This window comes from Dermochelys coriacea, chromosome 13, assembly GCF_009764565.3.
Source record: "Dermochelys coriacea isolate rDerCor1 chromosome 13, rDerCor1.pri.v4, whole genome shotgun sequence".
NCBI classification, from domain to species: domain Eukaryota; kingdom Metazoa; phylum Chordata; order Testudines; family Dermochelyidae; genus Dermochelys; species Dermochelys coriacea.
In genome coordinates, this window is record NC_050080.1 from 12764462 (window position 1) to 12784846 (window position 20385).

The following is a 20385-nucleotide window of genomic DNA, read 5'->3' on the forward strand; positions in this document are numbered from 1 at the left end:
GGAATAGTTTTGAGTAAACCAGACAAGGCATTTTTAATAATCTTGTACTTAGCACTCATGTGGCACTTTTCATCTTCAAAGAGTTTTAGATTATTAATAAATTCTCACACCACACTCCGTGTTCAGATATAGGGAGACGAAGTGACCTATACAAGGCTACATTGGGCGTCAGCAGCAGAGTTAGGATTAGAACGAGTGGTTTTAGAGCAATAATTGTGTTCATTCAGTGCATGCTTAGAATGCCCAACATGCTAAAGCATTTACTGAAATTGATTGCTCTGTCTTGGAGAGGTTAGAGGGAGTGAGGGGTAGATACATAAAAGCCTGCACTAAGATGAACCCCAATTATTACTGTCAACTGTAATGGTGTGTCCCTTAAAGGCTACCATACAGCAGTAAACTGAGAACCACAAATTGTTAGTAGATATAATGTATCAGTTGAAGAGGAATGTAAAGCCAACTGTAAAATAGTATTGGACTCACTTCTGTGGATGTGGTTGGATTTACTATTTGATTCCACAAGACTATCCACAATCCATTCCACTGCAAGGGAGTGCCTCACTGGTGCTTCATCAGTAACTGTAATATTATAGAACATATGTACAATATAGCACTGTAAATGTAAATAGCACTTTATACACTGATGATTGGATCTCTCACTTGGTGTAAATCAGGCATAACTCAGTTGAAGTCAGTAGATTTACATCAGTGCAAAAACTGCTGTCCGAAGAGAATCGGGTCCATAGAAAAGACCATTGTTGCCAAGAAAATCTTAAACTTAAATTACCTGAGTTGTGCATTTAGAAGCAGTGAGGTCTACTGGACAGAGCACTGGACTAATACCTAGGAGACCCTGGTTCTAATCTCAGGTCTCCCACTGACATGCTCCATGACCTTTGGCAAGTCACTTCATCTCCTTGTGCCTGTTTCCCCAACCTTCCGTTGTCTATTTAGATGTAAATTCTTCAGAATACAGACTGCCTCTTACTGTTTGTACAGTGCCTAGCACAATGGAGCCCTTCTCTCTGTCAGAACCTCTAGATATTACCATACTATAAACATTTGCCATTACTATTGCTATATCAGACACAGTGTACAGTGTAAGGGAATATTAGCTGTGGTCCTGTGTACTCTGTACCAAGTTGGACCTAAGTTCTGCAGAAAGGCTCCTGCTTTATTCTCTAGTGGCAAGTTCTTCAGCAGCCCCGAGTACAGTAAAAAAAAAAAAAAAGACTTTTAATGCACTAATTGTGGAAATTAATGATAAAATAGGCACACTGCACACATTTTGAAATTAAATTCACTTTATGCTGCCTTCACATATTCAGTCTGCAATGTGCCACACATTAAAAACCCATAATTGCAATGTAAGAGCTGCTGCAAGGAAGCTAGAAGTTTTGACAGTAAAGCAGCGTGAAATGGGGGCATTTAACATCCAGAAAGGTTGGGAGGTGATTTGCATTATTGGCACTCCAGAAGCAGAGGTTTTAACACAGGGATGGGGCTAGGTCTCCTCTTTTCCTCCCTCTTGCTGGCCGAGATGGAGGTGACTTAAAAGCCTTGTTGGGGGAGAAGCTTGAAATCTTTATATTTCAGAGTTAACACCCTGATAATGAATTTGATACTTTACACATCTCAAAGCTGGTGTCAATTTGCAGACTTAGGAAGGCACTCAAATTGAAGGTTTTTTTGTCACAGCCTTTATGGGCTAGAATTGATTACAAATGAAAACTTAAGACATTGTGGAACACAATTCAGTAACTTCACTGGTTCTGCAACAAATTCCACTGGCACAGAACATTGGGTACTAGCATGAGAAAGGTCGTAAGAACTAGAACATCTTCTGCTGGGATTTCCAGAAGCACTTAGTGTTGGTCTCACTCTGCTCCCATTGTTTCAAGAGTCAGTGCTTCTGAAAAATCCCACCCTTCAATTTTAGATCCTTCACACTGCAGTTTGTACATTGCTAGTGGCAAATGCCCAGAAAGAGTTATCGAGCAGAGCTCTGCCAAAAATCATTACAAGTCAAAAGTCAGCATCACTCAATGCACTGCCTGATGACAATTGTTTCAGCAATCACTCGTTTCATATTCCACATGTGCTAAAACTAGTAAGAAATTAACAGCAGAATGCAGTGAGGTAGTCAAATATTCATGCCTTCTTCTGTTGGAGCTAATTGCAAGCTACTTGGTAGAGAAACTAAACAAAAGCTGGCTAATAAGCTGTTTTTCTGTTTCAGTGGAGCATGACAGAGAGTTCCATCATCAGCGCTATCACCATCGGGAGTTCAGGTTTGATCTCTCCAGAATCCCAGAGGGGGAAGCAGTGACTGCTGCCGAGTTCAGGATATATAAGGATTACATCCGAGAACGGTTTGATAATGAAACATTCCAGATAAGTGTCTACCAGGTACTACAGGAGCACCCAGGAAGGTGAGTGACTGAAAAAGAGCATACTGAGTATATTGTATAACTGTCAGTGAAAATACAGGGCTAAGTTCTACTGCTCCTAGTTAATACAGGGTTGCCAACTTTCTAATTGTACAAAACCGAACACCCCTGCCCCTGCCCTCTGCCCCACCCCTTCCCCAAGGCCTTGCCCACCCACTCACTCCAGCTCCCCTTCTTCCATCGCTTGCTCTTCCCCCACCCTCACTCACTTTCACTGGGCAGGCCCAGGGGGTTGGAGTGTGGGACGGGGTGAGAGCTCCAGCTGGGGGTGCAGGCTCTGGGATAGGGTTCAGGGTTCAGGAGGGGACTCCCAGCTGGGGTTGAGGTGTGAAAGGGAGTGCAGGGTCTGGGAAGGAATTAGGTTGCGGGAGGGGGTTCCAACCTGGGGTAGGGAGTGTGGGTTTAGACTGGGCAGCGCTTACCTCAGGCGGCTCCTGGTCGGTGGCACAGCAGGGCTAAGGCAGGCTCCCTACCTGCCCTGCCTCCGCACTGCTCCTGGAAGCGGCCAGCATGTCCGGCCCTGTGGTCAAAGGCAAGGCCAGGTGGCTTGAACGGTGCATGCTGCCTGCGCCCCGCCCCCGCAGCTCCCATTGGCCGCAGTTCACGGCCAATGGGAGCTGTAGAGCTGGCGCTGGGCAGCATGCAGAGCTTCCCTGATCACCCCTGTGCCTAGGAGCCAGACATGCCGGTCGCTTCTGGGTAGCTGTGCAGAGCTAGGGCAGGCAGGGAGCCTGCCTTAGCCCCGCAGCACCGCTGACTGGACTTTAAATGGCCTGGTCAGCGGAGCCACCAGGGACCCTTTTCGACTGGGTGTTCTGGTCAAAAACCAGATGCCTAGCAACCCTAAGTTAATACCAGTGTAAATCCAGAGTAACTTCACTGAAGTAAAGTAACTCTGGATTAATATAGTGAGGTAAACACGAGCAGAATTTGGTTCCTTTAGGAAGTATGTATAGTTTGTTCCATTTTAGATATTGGAAGTGCCAGAGCTTCAGGAAAAATGTATTTATATAATTTTGTAGTTTGGTTTAGAGATCATTCATTATGCTTGAATGCCAACAATCTTAATGGTCTACAGCCTGACACCACTCAGTACTCTGATAACCCTTTGATTGCCATGTGTGGTACCTACTCAGGGGTTACAAAGCTTCCTGTGGTGACATTAATTGCAGTGTGAACATTCAGTAGAATGTAAGTACAGCATACCCCTTAAGGAAGTTCTTAACTGGACTGTCCCTAGCCCTGGAGCAGTAAAGCAGAGATGGGAGAGAAGCACTGCATGTATGTGTCTGTACTGGGAGGGGAAGGCTGGAGGAGAGAAATTGGATCAGAGACAAAGTACTGTAAAATTTTAGAAAGAACTGCCCTCTTCCTCTGGCTGCTTATGGATTCTGGGGTGGCAAAAACCACATCTGAATACTTCCTCTCTAACCCTATAGGGTATCTTATTTACTGATCTTTATTACAAGAGTCATTTGAGATCCCTAATTAAAAACAGACAGATGCCACCATGTTCTTCATATCAACTGATTAGTTTTGTGTGCGCAAAACTAGAAAATGAGCTCTTTTATCCATTCTAAGCAATTATTAATTTATGCCATGCTCCCTGACAAATTTGTCAAGAGACTTGAACAAGAACATGTTTGTTTAATTTCCTCATCTGTTTTTAGTCCAAATTAATCAACAACCTCAAAACCATTTATCGGTAACACTTCAATGCATTTGCTCATATCTCTTTTACACATGAATCCCATTGACAGTAGCAAAATCCTTCCTTCAGTTATGCATATAAAGTGCTTCACAATTATTGATCAGAATGTTATTCTCCACAACTACTTAACATGTACTAATAACGTTACATGTACCTGAAATAAAACTATTACACAGCCAAACAACAGATCTCAAACAAAACGAACAAAAGAAATAGTCCAATGAGAATGCTTGCTTTGTATTTTTTAACTATTTATTGCAGCTGGTCAAAAATTCAGGGGAAAATTAAACAAAGAAATTTGCTGTCTAAGTAAATGTTCATTTCAAATTTATTCTACACACAAAAGTTCTTTCAAATTCTCACTTGCAATGTACAAACCAAAAAGTATGCTGGCAGAAGTTGGAGGATATGTTTATTGCCCCAGTTCTGGTTAGCCTTCTATGTCCCACAAGATTTGAAGAATGGCATCTCCAAAGGTTCTTTGCAACTAACTTTGCAGAAGGGTGTAACTAGACATGACCGTGTGAATTGGGAATGTTTCACAAGTACATGCATTTACTCATATGCAGCTACTTGGACTGAGCAATGGTTCTTGCAAACCATCCCTTGCAGAAGTTATTCTTATTCCTATAAGCGAAGAATGTGAGAGAGTGGATGCACTGCCTATATATGAATCCATTAGGTAGGGAAGATGAGTTTGGGAAGAAAAGATGATCTTGTGATTAACACATGCCAGTACTGTAATACATAAACTACAATACATAAGATGAGCAGGCACAGTGGGGTACCCACTCTCTCCAGGGGTTTTGTGAGGATTAAAGGTCATGATCGATGGCTAAACTCAGTCCAGGTGAAAGTGGGTGCATCTCCATGGAAGTCAACAGAACTCGCCTACTTAGCACAGGATGGAAATTAGCTTTAAATGTTTTGAAAAGCACTGGTTTGTACATCTTTTTGGAGGTAGATTTGTAATTACAGAACATGTATGCATCTGAGCTGGAAATTCTACATTCCATGCCCTATTTTCTCATGCTGCTCACAGGGCTGGTAATCTGCAGCTTGGACTTTCTCTTTTATCTCCTGTTGCAACAAGATCAGCATTTTTTAGCCACAGTCAATATGAATGGAGGACATGTGACTGACATGGGTAGCTGTGTGATCTGTTTTTCTAGCTGAACATCTGGCTCTTTAGCTAGTATTTACAGGGGCTCCATAAAAATCTTTGGGATACTTGAGACATAGGCAGCCGTGGATCTTAAACTGTCTGTTTCTGCTGGAGAGCAATTTCCTGTTGAAAGAAGAAAAGGAGTACTTGTGGCACCTTAGAGACTAACAAATCTGTCAGTCTCTAAGGTGCTACAAGTACTCCTTTTCTTTTTGTGAATACAGACTAACACGGCTGCTACTCTGATTTCTGTTGACTTTTCTTGAGTAGATAGAGATGGCCAGAAAACAAAAATATTTTCACAAAAAATTGGTGAAAATGTTTTCTCTGCTTTGCATTGAAATTATATTTCAGCTAAAATTTTCCAACCAGCTCTGTTTATGACCCTCCAATCAGATTAAAGCTGTATAAACAGTCTAGGCTATCAGGTTATTGTGTCTCTGGGCAGGTGGAGAGAGAAAGCAAACTCTCTCCAGTGTTGACTTATAAACACTGTTACAACTTTGTTTCCTTGGTTGTTTGTTTCCGTTTTTCTAACCAGGTTAGAGGACTATACCAGTCTCATGTAATTAGCATAAAAAACCCTAAGAAAATCTAGACATATACGCAAAGGTTCTTTTACTGAGAGCACAAGTACAGTGTCCTTTTAAAGTTAAATGCAAAGATGAATTGGCCTTTTGCTCTCCCAGTACTGCTGGAGTTTCCATAATGCCAACTTGACCATTACATAAGGATGTGAGTGTGAATGAGAAGGGCCATCTAACAGCAGATTCTCCAGGCTTCTTCCTCTTATGACTTGCCTCATGTTTACTAGTGCGCAGGAGCTCACCTCTATACTATACAGAATCTATAGCCTACAGCAGTGGTTCTCAACCTGCGGCCCATGGGCCGCTTGCAGCCCAATCAGCACAGAGCTGCGGCCCATGTAACATTGTCAGGGCCATAAAAGTACTATTGGATTCAGCCTACATAACATATTGTGGGCCTCATATGTGGCCCATAATGGTAAATAGGTTAAGAACCACTGGCCTACAGTATCCTGTCACCTTTCTAATACAGTGGAATAATACCAATTCAACTATCAAAGGAGCCTCCACAGCTGCAGAAGCAGGATTTACCCAAAGATCTGGGTTGAGGCCCCATAAACATTTCTCCTTTGAAGAATAATGTATGTATGCCAAAGGCTTGGTTTTCAGCTATGCTCCAACCTCCATTTTTATGGATGCAGTTTTTCACCCTGTATTTGTTCACCCACAATGCAGATAAACCCAGAAGAATGGCCATAATGGGTCAGACCAATGGTCCATCTAGCCCTGACTGCAGTCTTCTGACAGTGGCCAGTGCCAGGTGCTTCAGAGGAAATGAACAGAACAGGGCAATTATTGAGTGATCCATCCCCTGTCATTCTGTGCCAGCATCTGGCAGTCAGAGGCTTAAGGACACCCTTAGCATGGGTAAATACTAGTAGCTGAGCAATTAATTACCTGCTTTGTAAGCTCAGACAGGTTGGTAGATATCTAATTAGTAATATTTGTACTTGTAGTTTATTGTATTTTTATTGAAGGCACGGTTCTTTCTGGCCAAACATATCTGCACCCACAAACTAAAACTCATGTCTGAAATTCTGGGCCTTAGTAATATTATTAACATTTGAATGTACTATTGGAAGCTCTGTATTTACCCACACACTGTATAATGTACATAAAGCAACCGTATCAGTGAAAATAAGATCAAGCTATGTTCTTTGAATCAAGGCTGGATGCCTTTCTGGAAGTTAAGCTTTAGCCAAACATAAGTTATGATTTAGTAAAACACAAGTTATTGGGCTCAAGACAGAGGTAACTGGGTGAAATTTAATGGCCTGTGATATACAGGAGGTCAGATTAGATGATGTAATGGTCCCTTCTGGCCTTAAACTCTATGAATCTGATAATTCATTGCAAGTTGCAGTTTCAATGTTGGCACAATTCCCTCTAAAAAAGTATATAAAATGTTCTTCAGTCTCAAAACATCAGGCACTACCCTGAAGCAATGTCTTGAATTTCATAAACACTGTGAAAGCAGTTGACCCTTTGACTGATATAACAATGTCTCACAGTTTCCTTGGGCATAATTTAGTGTCCAGTGATTCGTGTCCAACTCCCATTTGGTCTTCATGGTTCACTCACCTAAGAACTTGGGAAGGAGTTTTGCAAATGCAAGAAATTGGATCAAGTAACATGCCATGCAGCATGATCTAAAGTCCCTATTTCTGGTTGCACAAACAATGGTAGTGGAAACTAAAGTTTACAACCAGGGTATCCCTGATTGTACAAGCATAGTTCTAGTTCTTTGTCGCCGTCAAAGGAAAACATAGTAACTCCTTTCATCTCTGAGTGCTAGAGAGTATGCACTGGTAAAATGCACAAGAGTGGATAAGAGGCACTGAAGGTAGCTTATTATAGATACTAAAATGGGAAATGTTTTCATATAAAGCCACTCTCCCAAACAAATTGGGGTCAAGACTGATGCAGCAAATAAGGCTCAAGAGGAGGATCTCAGTCCATTTGTTAGACATTGGTGAGTCCTGGGAGAGTCCTCCTGCACTCCAGTTTGAAAAAGTCTTCTGATATTGTTTGCAGATCACATTCCAGTGGGATATGGATTCGGGAGTCTGCACTTTGTTGCATTTATGTTGATACCATGCAAACAATTTTTTTCTAAAGTAAATATCTGTTTCCCAAAAGCTCTCCTTCCCAGTACATTATACAGTACATTATACAGTGTAAGGGCCACCAGCCACATTTTCAAAGGTACTTAGGTGCTGAAAGATGCAGATAAGGCATCTAGTGGGACTTTCAAAAACACTTACACTAAGTAGGCACCTAACCCCAATTGAAATCAATGGAAGTTAGGCACCTAACCTTCTTGGTTGCTTTTGAAAATCCCCATTGAGTCTTCAGCACCTAAATACCTTTGAAAATCCTGGCCCCAGTTTCACAACTGGGTTTCAGTGGGACCCAGGATTTGGCACTATGGGGAGAAATCTTGGCCATATTGAAGTCAGTAGCAGTTTTGCTGTTGATATCAATGAAGCTAGGATTTCACCCTATGTGAACAACCTTTGATCATTAAAATTTAGTTGTGACATGTTCACTTTGCAGCTGTTACGTGTTGTTCAGTCATTTCCAACAGATTCATAGTTAGTGTACTAGCCCCAAAGACTTGCATTAAAAATAAGGGGTTGCCTCATGCCTTCCATTGTTTGACATGCATCTACAATATTTTAGCTTATGTTTTAAAATATGCCAACCTTGCTCCCACCCCAACTTGGCACCCTATTCAATGGAGCCTGTTTCCATCAGGGCATAAGGAATTTAAATATGTAACTCCACTGACCATTAAAGCCTTTGACTCTCACAAAGACTAAGTGGGCCTATTTGAAAGTAACCAGTGTGATTTCTCAACGGATCTGAAGTCAGGTGGGAGGATGGCACCACATTGAAATTCGAGGTTGGTTTTACTGTAGAGCACCAGTTCTCTAGCAGTGTTCTCCAACTTCTGGACAGAGTTTTAGGTGCAACTGCTGAGATCATGTAAAAAGCCATCATTTATGCTTAGGGTTTTGATTGAGTAACTGCCCATACCTATGCATGCTGGTAAGTGCACTAATGCACTTAGAGGCCCATTGACAGTATTGCTGAATTTGGTTCGCTATTTATGAACACCCCGTGTGAGAAGCTGCAGCCTGTAAACCCATGACAAATCTTGGTGTCACTTAGCAAGGTAAGGCTCATCAGAAGCACTTGACTAGCTGCAGGAAACATTTTGCGTATCATAGAGGTTCCTAGCCAGCCAAATGATGCACTAATGAAAAGTGATCCACAAACTCCATTGCTGAACAGCAACTTCTGCATTTAAACATCAGCTTTTTAGATAGTATTTTCCCTGCACTATTCCTACCATAAAAAGAAAAGGCGGACTTGTGGCACCTTAGAGACTAAAAAATGTATTTGAGCATAAGCTTTCGTGAGCTACAGGGTACATCCGATGAAGTGAGCTGTAGCTCACGAAAGCTTATGCTCAAATAAATTTGTTAGTGTCTAAGATGCCACAAGTCCTCCTTTTCTTTTTGCGGATACAGACTAACACGGCTGCTCCTCTGAAAATTATTCCTACCATGTGTCTGGATAATATGTTGTGCCTCTCCACAAGATAACTGCTGCCAAAATTTAAGGTGCGTTTTTGGAACCCAGATTTTATGTGGTACCCATGTCACTTTCAGAAACATGAATGCAAAAGGAGCTATCACTTAGCAGTATACTGATAATATTGGAACCTGCTGAAATCTTACTTGGAACTTTTTCACTAAGAAGGCACTAAGAAGTTTGGCAAGCTGGGTTAAAAACAGCTAACCACCACCTCCCACACACCTTTTTCATTTTTGTGCATTTCTGCCCTTGCTGACTCAGGCTGAATCTACCTGGCTGAAACACCAAGAAAGGCTAGAAAGTAGTATCAGAAAAAAGGTCTGTTTGTAATATTGCTGTGATTTGCAACTCAGCTCTCTAGCCTCAGGAGATACATTTAAGCATACAAATTTTGGTAGCATGTCTAGTGGGCAGAGCACAAGTCAGGAGACTGAGGTTCCAGTCCTGACTCTGTTGCTGACTCACCAGCTGAACTTCAGTTAGTCATTTAACTTACCCATACCTCATTTCCTCCTTTGTACAATGGGCTTAACAACCTGTTTTAAAGGGAAATTGAATGCTTGATCCATATTTGTGAAGTGATCTGAAAATGCTACAGAATTGCACGGCTTTGTTTTTGTATTATTTGAATTCCTGCTTATCTCTAAGGCAGTGGTAAATGCCACTATATCTGTTGTGGGACACTCTCTGGACTATCAGTTAAGGACTGGAAAATGTAATACTAGAGGTGTCACACAGTATTATCACGAGTGCTCTTCAGATTAGCCAGCTTCTGCTCAAAACCTATTGGTGCTGTGTGCAGCAGTATTTGTTTGCCCTTCCTTGGAGGCTGTTACTGTTAGGAGGTGTTCAGGTGAGTTGTCAGGACCCCTAGCTCAGCAAAGGGACCGAATTTCAGCCAGTTACACCAGTCACCTTTGGCCTCACATCATACTGAAAGCTAACAACACTCCTTGTTTTCTTCCTGCTCCCTCTTCCTCTTGTCCATTCTTTTGTTCAATTTGGAAATGCTCATTAGTGTTCATTAACAAGTATCTTGAAAGTAACAATGACGAAGAAAGAGAGGCATAGGGGAGGTTGAAAGGAGGCAAAGGAAGAGGCAGCATTCAGTATAATTTAGGTCTATCTCTATATTTTATAGCATTTGACTCTATAATTGTAAGATGTTAATATACTATTCAGCCTTGCTATTGCAGTGCTGCTAACTCACCGTTTCACTGAGAGTCTCTCAACAATTCGTGTTTTTCTGAGAGGCCCAGCTCATAGAACCAAGTGATTATATGACAGTATGAGCTTTCATTTTATTTAAAAATAAGTTCCTAGCATTCATGCTGGCTGAGAAAAGCTGGAAAACATGTCCTGAGTGTACCCTAAAAGTTCAAAAAAAAAAGAAGAAAAAAACCCAAACTTACTATTTTTATTTTTATTTAAAAAAAAAACCCATGATTTTTTAAGCCAGTCTCATGATCTTTGAATTCTTGGCATTGACAATACTGATGACATGTATCCAAGAGGTAACAACATATCTTTAGATAGTTGCCTGTGACCCAACAGACTAATTCCTTTGCTGCGTTTGTTTAGGTGTTGAAGGCAGGGGAAGAGGACAACCAATATCAAAGGCAATGTGAAAGCTTGGGGAAAAGGGAGAATGCATTGTCTGGTGGTTAGAAAATGGGAATGAATCATGTTCTGAGGTGTATTCACTGCACCACTGCTATCTTTCTGTATGACCTGTTGCAAGCAGCGTTGGCAATAGCTTTGAGCAGTCAAAACATAATAAGGGTGGGAGTTGCCTTTGTGCCTATGAAAATCCCCTCCTAAGTTACTTGCCAGCATGGGGGAATCTTGGTTACAATTTTAGGTGAAATACTTTGAAGAGCATTCCAAAAGGAAAGCAGAATCCAACATTGTTCACATATATTGTATTTAATAGCACCATATTGGGAACTGAATTTCTCATTAATAGTAATTTACAATGAAATTTCCTTGTTTCCTTTGGTTTTCTTACACTTGTCTTCTCACTCCACTTTCTGCTTCTTTTCTATTGGATCATAGAATATGGTATATTTTTTCTGCCTTTTGTTACCTCTTTCCCTCCATCAGCCATGTGAGTTCTATCCTGACATTGTGCTCTCTCCCCACTTCCCTATATTTTTGTCTCTCACTTTCCCCTCCAATCTCACTCTTGCCCCTCTTCTTCTTTTCTCTTCTAATGTACCCCTCAATTTCTCACCTACCCATCCATCTGCATCCTAGGTCACTTACAGTCCCTCCCACATCCACATCCATTTGTTCACCAACATCTACCCTGCCCCACATATACCTATTCTTCTAGTCCCTCACGTAGGGCTCCTCACTCTTGCAGCAACATGTGGCAGGAGGAAGGCAAGTGTTGTAGTCAGCACAAGCAGGCCCTAAAATCCAGAAAATGACAGACCTACTAAGGGAATTTCCTGGACTACCAGGCAAAACCATCCAGGTCTTAGGACAAGTCACCTGCAGCCAGATTTTCAAGAGCGCTTTCTCATTTTGGATGCCTCAACTTTCTGATGTCCAGCCTGAGATGCCTTAAAATGTCCCAATTTTCTGAAAGTGCTGAGCTTCCACTGTCTCAGATCTAGGCCTCTTTAAAGGATTCTCAGATTAGACCCCTCAGAGTGGTAGCTAAAGTCACTAGCCACTTGCCAGCTGCAGGCTCTGAGTTTTAGAATTGCTATGTCCTTGCCACTTCCATTGACTTTATTTGGAGTTGTGGGTGTTCAGCACCTATAAAAAAAAAATCTAGTCCCTAACTCTGTCCCCAGTTTTCAAAAAGATAAACTGGGGCACAGATCCTACTTCCCGATCTTTAAGGGGTGGTGGTTTGTAAGGTCCTTTGAAACCCTCAGATAAGCATAGCTGTAGCAAGCAGTGCAGAGAACATGAGCAATTTCTTTCAGTCCTGACTATAGAAGCTTAGTTCACAAAATTGTGAGTGTTCTAGATCTGTTTATAGTTAGTAGACGAGGTTTCAGGAGATGGCATTCAAGAATATGTAGCATAATTCCTGGGGTTTGCAGAACTGATAAAACTTTTAATGTTCAGCCAATGGTTGCCTCTGTGCAGCTCTTAATGTGTGAACTGTGGCGCTGAGGTTACATTGAACTGATGCTAAATCATGTGATAACACTTCAGGTTGGAGAATGTTAAGTAAAGCCACCCCCAAGGAAAGAATTATAAAGAGGGCAAGTTTGGGAAGCACACAGAATTGGTGTCTCAGAATGCAAACTGTTAATGCTTGCTGTGATGCAGAGTGAAACTGCTTCTGTATTTTAATATACTTTGTCTAACGATTGTGTTTAAAGAGCTTGGCTTGCCATCTGCTAGTTGCTGCTCTGATTTTATTTTGCTGTGTGTCTTTGGTAAGCAGGCCATTTTATTTAAAGGGCAGGTTTTTTTTAAAAGAACAAGAGGTTTCTTTTAATTGGAACAAGCTCTGCCCTCTTGAGCCCGGATATTCCGCTTGCAACACCATTCAGATCTTCAGCCCAATTTTCTCCATTGGTTGCAGGCTAGAATGAAAAGCACTAACCCATTTATGCTGTGAACCTCTCCAGAGAATATTTGACACAAGCCTTTTTTGGGTCTCAGTGTTCCAAGTGTGTGTGGGAAGGATGATTCCCTTCAGCATGTCCCTTTGATCTCTCTTACTGAGGATTTCCCCTCCAGGCCTATTATTTGCACATTGCTGTAACTACAGGCAAACAAGTACTTTATACAATTTCCCAGACTGACTCACGCCTGCACTTACTGCGTCATGTTGTCTAGTTACCCTGATTGCATCACATCAGCATGGGAAGCTTAAAGGCTGGTTTTTCTGAGTAATAAGATTGCAGGACAGCAGTAACTTATTATTATTGCTATTATTGTCAAACTGCAACCCACAAAAAAGAAAAATCGAGCAAGCTAAATCTCGATTAAGTAAACCATTTGTTAATCATAGGCTGGAGACAGGAGGCGTAGTTTAATCATGCGGTGTGTTAACATAAAAGCCTTGCACCTCTGGAACCTTAGAATCAGATCCAATGAAGTGAGCTGTAGCTCACGAAAGCTTGTGCTCAAATAAATTTGTTAGTCTCTAAGGTGCCACAAGTACTCCTTTTCTTTTTGCAGATACTGGCCTACGTCACAAGTGAACACACGTGTAGTGTTTTCTCATCTTTGTTTCCTATGGAACATGTTTTGTCTTAACTTTGTTATTACTTACACCCCAGGGCAGACTCACATTTGTGTAATTGATTTAAACATATTGTGATCCCCTCTACACAGGCAAGAAACAGCTCTGTAGCACAGTCCCCCAACAAGTCAGATTGTGATGTACGGATGGAGCCTAAAGCCTGGATTTTCCATAAGCAAAAACATTGTTTAAAAGAACAAAAGGTTTTTTAGGTGACATCTTCCCAATTCCCCTCCCCGCCCCTTGCCCCCCCCCAACAGCAAGGAAATGCAAAGTTATGGGATACATCTGAACTACACCCTAATACCTATAAGCAACACACTTCCACTGAAAGTAAGAGACTCTGCCTCTTCACGAGGAATTTCCTTCTCTCTCCCGCTGATAAGATCTCCCTCACATATAACATGCAATATTAGTTGGAGCCTCAGCAACATTTGTAAATATTCCACATTAACACATGCAGAAATTAAGAGTGTTGTGCATTTGTGGGGGAAATACGAAATTATCCTTTCATAGGCATTTGGTGATGTGGTCATTTGTCCTTCAGGGCCTGGAACTGGATAATTAATTTCATATAAGCCACTAAACAGCTATCAGGTAGTAACTACTGACACTTCTATTATTCAGACTGGTGACTTAGCCTTGGTCTACGAGTTTAAGTCAAATTTAGCAGTGTTAAATCGATTTAACCCTGCATCCGTCCACACTACAAAGCCATTTTTGTTGACTTAATGGGCTTTTAAAATCGATTTTTGTACTCCTCCCTGACGAGGGAGGCCCAGATAATCTTCATCCAAGAATATTAAAGGAATTGGAACATGAAATTGCAAGCCCATTAGCAAGAATTTTTAATTAATCTGTAAACTCAGGGGTTGTACCGTATGACTGGAGAATTGCGAACATAGTTCCTATTTTTAAGAAAGGAAAAAAGGTAATCCGGGTAACTACAGGCCTGTTAGTTTGACATCTGTAGTATGCAAGGTCTTGGAAAAAATTTTGAAGGAGAAAGTAGGTAAGGACATTGAGGTCAATGGTAAATCGGACAAACTACAACATGGTTTTACAAAAGGTAGATCGTGCCAAACCAACCTGATCTCCTTCTTTGAGAAAGTAACAGATTTTTTAGACAAAGGAAACGCAGTGGATCTAATTTACCTAGATTTCAGTAAGGCGTTTGATACGGTACCACATGGGGAATTGTTAGTTAAATTGGCAAAGATGGGGATCAATATGAAAATTGAAAGGTGGATAAGAAATTGGTTAAAAGGCAGACTACAGCTGGTCATACTGAAGGGTGAACTGTCAGACTGAAGGGAGGTTACCAGTGGAGTTCCTCAGGGATCGGTTTTGGGTCCAACCTTATTTAATCTTTTTATTACTGACCTCAGTACAAAAAGTGGGAGTGTGCTAATAAAGTTTGCGGATGATACAAAGCTGGGAGGTATTGCTAGTTTAGAGAAGGACCGGGATATCATACAGGAGGATCTGGATGACCTTGTAAACTGGACTAATAGTAATAGGATGAAATTTAATAGTGAAAAGTGCAAGGTCATGTATTTAGGGATTAATAACAAGAATTTTAGTTATAAGCTGGGGACGCATCAATTAGAAGTAACAGAGGAGGAGAAGGACCTTGGAGTATTGGTTGACCATAGGATGACTATGAGCCGCCAATGTGATATGGCCATGAAAAAAGGCTAATGCGGTCTTGGGATGCATCAGGTGAGGTATTTCCAGTAGAGATCAGGAGGTGTTAGTACCATTAAACAAGGCACTGGTGAGACCTCATTTGGAATACTGTGTGCAGTTCTGGTTTCCCATGTTTAAGAAGGATGAATTCAAACTGGAACAGGTACAGAGAAGGGCTACTAGGATGATCCGAGGAATGGAAAACCTGTCTTATGAAAGGAGACTCAAGGAGTTTGGCTTGTTTAGCCTAACCAAAAGAAGGTTGAGGGGAGATATGATTGCTCTCTATAACTATATCAGAGGGATAAATACCAGAGAGGGAGAGGAATTATTTAAGCTCAGTACCAATGTGGACACAAGAACAAATGGATATCAACTGGCCATCGGGAAGTTTAGACTTGAAATTAGACGACGGTTTCTAACCATCAGAGGAGTGAAGTTCTAGAATAGCCTTCCAAGGGAAGCAGTGGGGGCAAAAGACCTATCTGGCTTCAAGATTAAACTTGATAAATTTATGAAGGAGATGGTATCGTGAGATAACATGATTTTGGCAATTAATTGATCTTTAACAATTCATGGTAGATAGGCCCAACGGCCTGTGATGGGATGTTAGATGGGGAGGGATCTGAGTTACTACAGAGAATTCTTTCCTGGGTATCTGGATGGTGAATCTTGCCCATATGCTTAGGGTTCAGCTGATTCCCATATTTGGGGTCGGGAAGGTATTTTCCTCCAGGGCATATTGGAAGAGGCCTTGGGGGTTTTTCTCCTTCCTCTGTAGCATGGGTCACTTGCTGGAGGATTCTCTGCACCTTGACGTCTTTAAACAATGATTTGAGGACTTCAATAGCTCAGATATAGGTGAGAGGTTTATTGCAGGAGTGGATGGGTGAGATTCTGTGGCCTGCATTGTGCAGGAGGTCAGACTAGATGATCATGGTGGTCCCTTCTGACCTTAATATCTATGAATCTATGAGGGGATTAACACTGAAATAGACATCACCGGGTCAAATTTGGGTTAGTGTGGACGCAATTTGACAGTATTGCCTCTGGGAGCTATCCCAGAGTGCTTCAGTGTGACCGCTCTGGACAGCACTTTCAACTCAGATGCACTAGCCAGGTACACAGGAAAAGCACTGCAAACTTTTGAATTTCATTTCCTCTTTGGCCAGAGTGGCGAGCTCATCAGCAGAGGTCACCATGCAGAGTTCATCAGCAGAGGTGACCTTGCAGAGCTCATCAGCACAGGTGACCATGCAGTCCCAGAATTGCAAAAGAGCTTCAGCATGGACCGAACGGGAGGTACTGGATCTGATTGCTGTATGGGGAGACAAATCCGTGCTATCAGAACTCCGTTCCAAAAGACAAAATGCCAAAATATTTGAAAAAATCTCCAAGGGCATGAAGGACAGAGGCTATCACAGGGACCAGCAGCAGTGCCGCATGAAACTTAAGGAGCTGAGGCAAGCCTACCAAAAAAACAGAGTCAAACGCCCGCTCGGGGTCAGAGCCCCAGACATGCCGCTTCTATGAGAGCTGCATGCAATTCTAGGGGGTGCCCCTACAACTACCCCACACCTGTACGTGGACTCCTGCAAGGGAGTCTCACGCAACAGGTATGAGGATTTTGGGGATGAGGAGGATGATGATGAGGGGGACGTTGAAGACAGCACACACCAGGCAAGCAGAGAAACTGTTCTCCCCGACAGCTAGGAACTGTTTATCACCCTGGAAACAGTACCTTCCCAACCCAGGCTCCCAGACCTGGAAGGCAGAGAAGGCATCTCTGGTGAGTGTACCTTTGTAAATATAATACATGGTTTAAAAGCAAGTGTGTTTAATGATTAATTTTCCCTGAAGACTTGGGATGCATTCACGGCCAGTACAGCTACTGGAAAAGTCTGTTAACATGTCTGGGGATGGAGTGGAAATGCTCCAGGGACACCTCAATAAAGGTCTCCTGGAGATACTCCCAAAGCCTTTGCAAAAGGTTTCTGCGGAGGGCAGCCTTATTGCATCCTCCATTGTAGGACACATTACCATGGCAGGCCAGTAGCACGTAGTCTGGAATCATTGCATAAGAAAGCATGGCAGTGTGTGGTCCCGGTGTTTGCTGGCATTCAAGTAACATCCGTTCTTTATCTCTCTGTGTTATTCTCAGGAGAGTGATATCATTCATGGTCACCTGGTTGAAATAGGGGAATTTTATTAAGGGGACATTCAGAGGTGTCCGTTCTTGCTGGGCTGTTTGCCTGTGGCTGAAAAGAAATCATCCCCGCTGTTAGCCACATATTGGGGGGAGGGGTGAAGCAATCATCCCAGAGAATCGGGTGTGTGGGGGGTTTAGTTGGCTCTGCGCTGCACGTTAACCTGAAAACATCAGCTCCTCCTTTTAAATGGCCAATGGGTCTTTTTCAATTTTACTTTCCCTTTTTTTCCTCCTGCAGCAGCAAATGTTTCAACACTGCCACTAACATCTCCGTCCCAGAGGCTAGTGCAGATAAGAAGGCGAAAAAAAACACACCCGCGATGAAATGTTCTCTGAGCTCATGCAGTCCACCGAAACTGAAAGAGCCCAGCAGAATGTGTGGAGGCAGACAATGGCAGAGTCCAGGAAAGCACAAAATGAATGCGAGGACAGGAGGGACGCATGAGATGACAGGTGGCGGGAGCAACAGGAGAGGTGGCAGGATCAAGTGGAAAGGTGGCGGCAGCATGATGAGAGGAGGCAGGATGCAATGCTGAGGCTACTGGAGGATCAAACTGATATGCTCCGGCGTATGCCTTTCCTGAGGTGCAGGAAAGGCACAGACCGCCACTGGAACCCCTGTGTAACCAACCACCCTCCTCCCCAAGTTCCATAGCTTCCTCACCCAGATGCCCAAGAATGGGGGGGGTGTGCTCCAGGCACCCAACCACTCCACCTCAAAGGACTGCCCAAGCAACAGAAGGCTGGCATTCAATAAGTTTTGAAGTGCAGTGTGGCCTTGTCCTCTCCTCCTCCTCCACCTCTCCTGGGCTACCTTGGCAGTTATCCCCCTATTTGTGTGATGAATTAATAAAGAATGCATGAATTTGAAACAACAATGACTTTATTGCCTCTGCAAGCGGTGATCGAAGGGGGGAGGGGAGGGCGGTTGGCTTCCAGGGAAGTGGAGTGAACCAAGGTGGTGGGTTTTCATCCAAGAGAAACAAACAGAACTGTCACACCGTAGCCTGGTCAGCCATGAAACTGGTTTTCAAAGCTTCTCTGATGCTCAGCACACCCTGCTATGCTCTTCTAACCACCCTGGTGTCTGGCTGCACGTATTCAGTGGCCAGGCAATTTGCCTCAACTTCCCACCCCACCATAAACATCTCCCCCTTACTCTCACAGATATTATGGAGTACCCAGCAAGAAGTAATAACAATGGGAATATTGGTTTTGCTGAGGTCTGAGTCAGTAAACTGTGCCAGCGTGCTTTTAAACATCCAAATGCACATTCTACCACCATTCTCCACTTGCTCAGCCTATAGTTGAACAGCTCCTGACTACTGTCCAGGGTGCCTGTATATGGCTTCATGAGCCATGGCATTAAGGGGTAGGCTGGGTCCCCAAGGATAACTATAGGCATTTCAACATTCCCAACGGTTATTTTCTGGTCTGGAAAGTAAATCCCTTGCTGCAGCTGTTCATACAGACCAGAGTTCCTGAAGATGCGAGCATCATGTACCTGTCCTGGCCATCCCACGTTGATGTTGGTGAAACATCCCTTGTGATCCACCAGTGCTTGCAGCACCATTGAAAAGTATCCCTTTCGGTTTATGTACTGGCTGCATTGGTGGTCCGGTCCCAAGATAGGGATATGCGTTCCATCTATTGCCCCACCACAGTTAGGGAATCCCATTGCAGCAAAGCCATCCATTGTGACCTGCATAGTTCCCAGAGTCACTACCCTTGATAACAGCAGCTCAGTGATTGTGTTGGCTACTTGGATCACAGCAGCCCCACAGTAGATATGCCCACTCCAAATTGATTCCTGACTGACCAGTAGCTGTCTGATATTGCAAGCTTCCAGAGGGCTATCGCCACTTGCTTGTAAACTGTGAGGGCTGCTCTCATCTTGGTTTTCTTGCGCTTCAGGGCAGGGGAAAGCAAGTCACAAAGTTCTATGAAAGTGTACTCACGCATGCGAAAGTTTCGCAGCCACTGGGAATCATCCCAGAGCTGCAACATTATGCGGTCCCACCAGTCTGTGCTTGTTTCACGGGCCCAGAATCGGCGTTCCATGGCATGAGCCTGCCCCACTGCCACCAGAATGGCCAAATTGCTGGGGCCTGTGCTTTGAGAGAAGTCTGTGTCCATGTCCTCATCATTCTCGTCACCACGCTGCCATCACCTCCTTGTCTGCTTTTGCAGGTTCTGGTTCTGCATATACTGCATGATAATGTGCGAGGTGTTTACAATGTTCATAACTGTCGTGGTGATCTGAGTGGGCTCCATGCTTGCCATGGTATCGCGTCTGCAGGAGAGCAGAGTTGCAGGGGAAGCGGTGGTTGGATGATCAATTCTGAAGACCTACTGCACCATCTGCTGCCAGGACACAACAGCTGAATGGGCTGCACGCTTGCTGTGGTATGGCGAGACAAGAGCAACTGAGCAGAGTTGCAGCAGAAGCAGCCCTGCGAGACCACTAGGAGAGCAGAGTGCCAGTGGAAGCGGTGGATGACGACGATGGTTAGCAGTCCTACTGCACCATCTGCTGAAAGCAGTATGGGGCGCGCAGGAAAAAAGGCGCGGAACAATTGTCTGCCGTTGCTTTCATGGAGGGCGGGGCGACTGATGACATGTACCCAAAACCACCCACGACAATGTTTTTGCTCCATCAGGCATTGGGAGCTTAACCCAGAATTCCAATGGGCAGCAGAGATTGTGGGATAGCTACCCACAGTGCAATGCTCCAAAAGTCGACGCTAGCCTCGGT

The 20385-nt window shown here is 43.3% G+C and overlaps 1 protein-coding gene across 1 annotated transcript in view; it reads left to right on the forward strand.

Moving 5' to 3' along the window:
* BMP7 (bone morphogenetic protein 7) overlaps positions 1 to 20385 on the forward strand; it is a 56609-nt gene that overhangs the window by 22780 nt on the left and 13444 nt on the right. The window contains exon 2 of the mRNA XM_038369711.2: positions 2240 to 2432. Coding sequence (XP_038225639.1) covers positions 2240 to 2432 — 193 coding nt within the window. The remainder of the gene's footprint in view (positions 1 to 2239; positions 2433 to 20385) is intronic.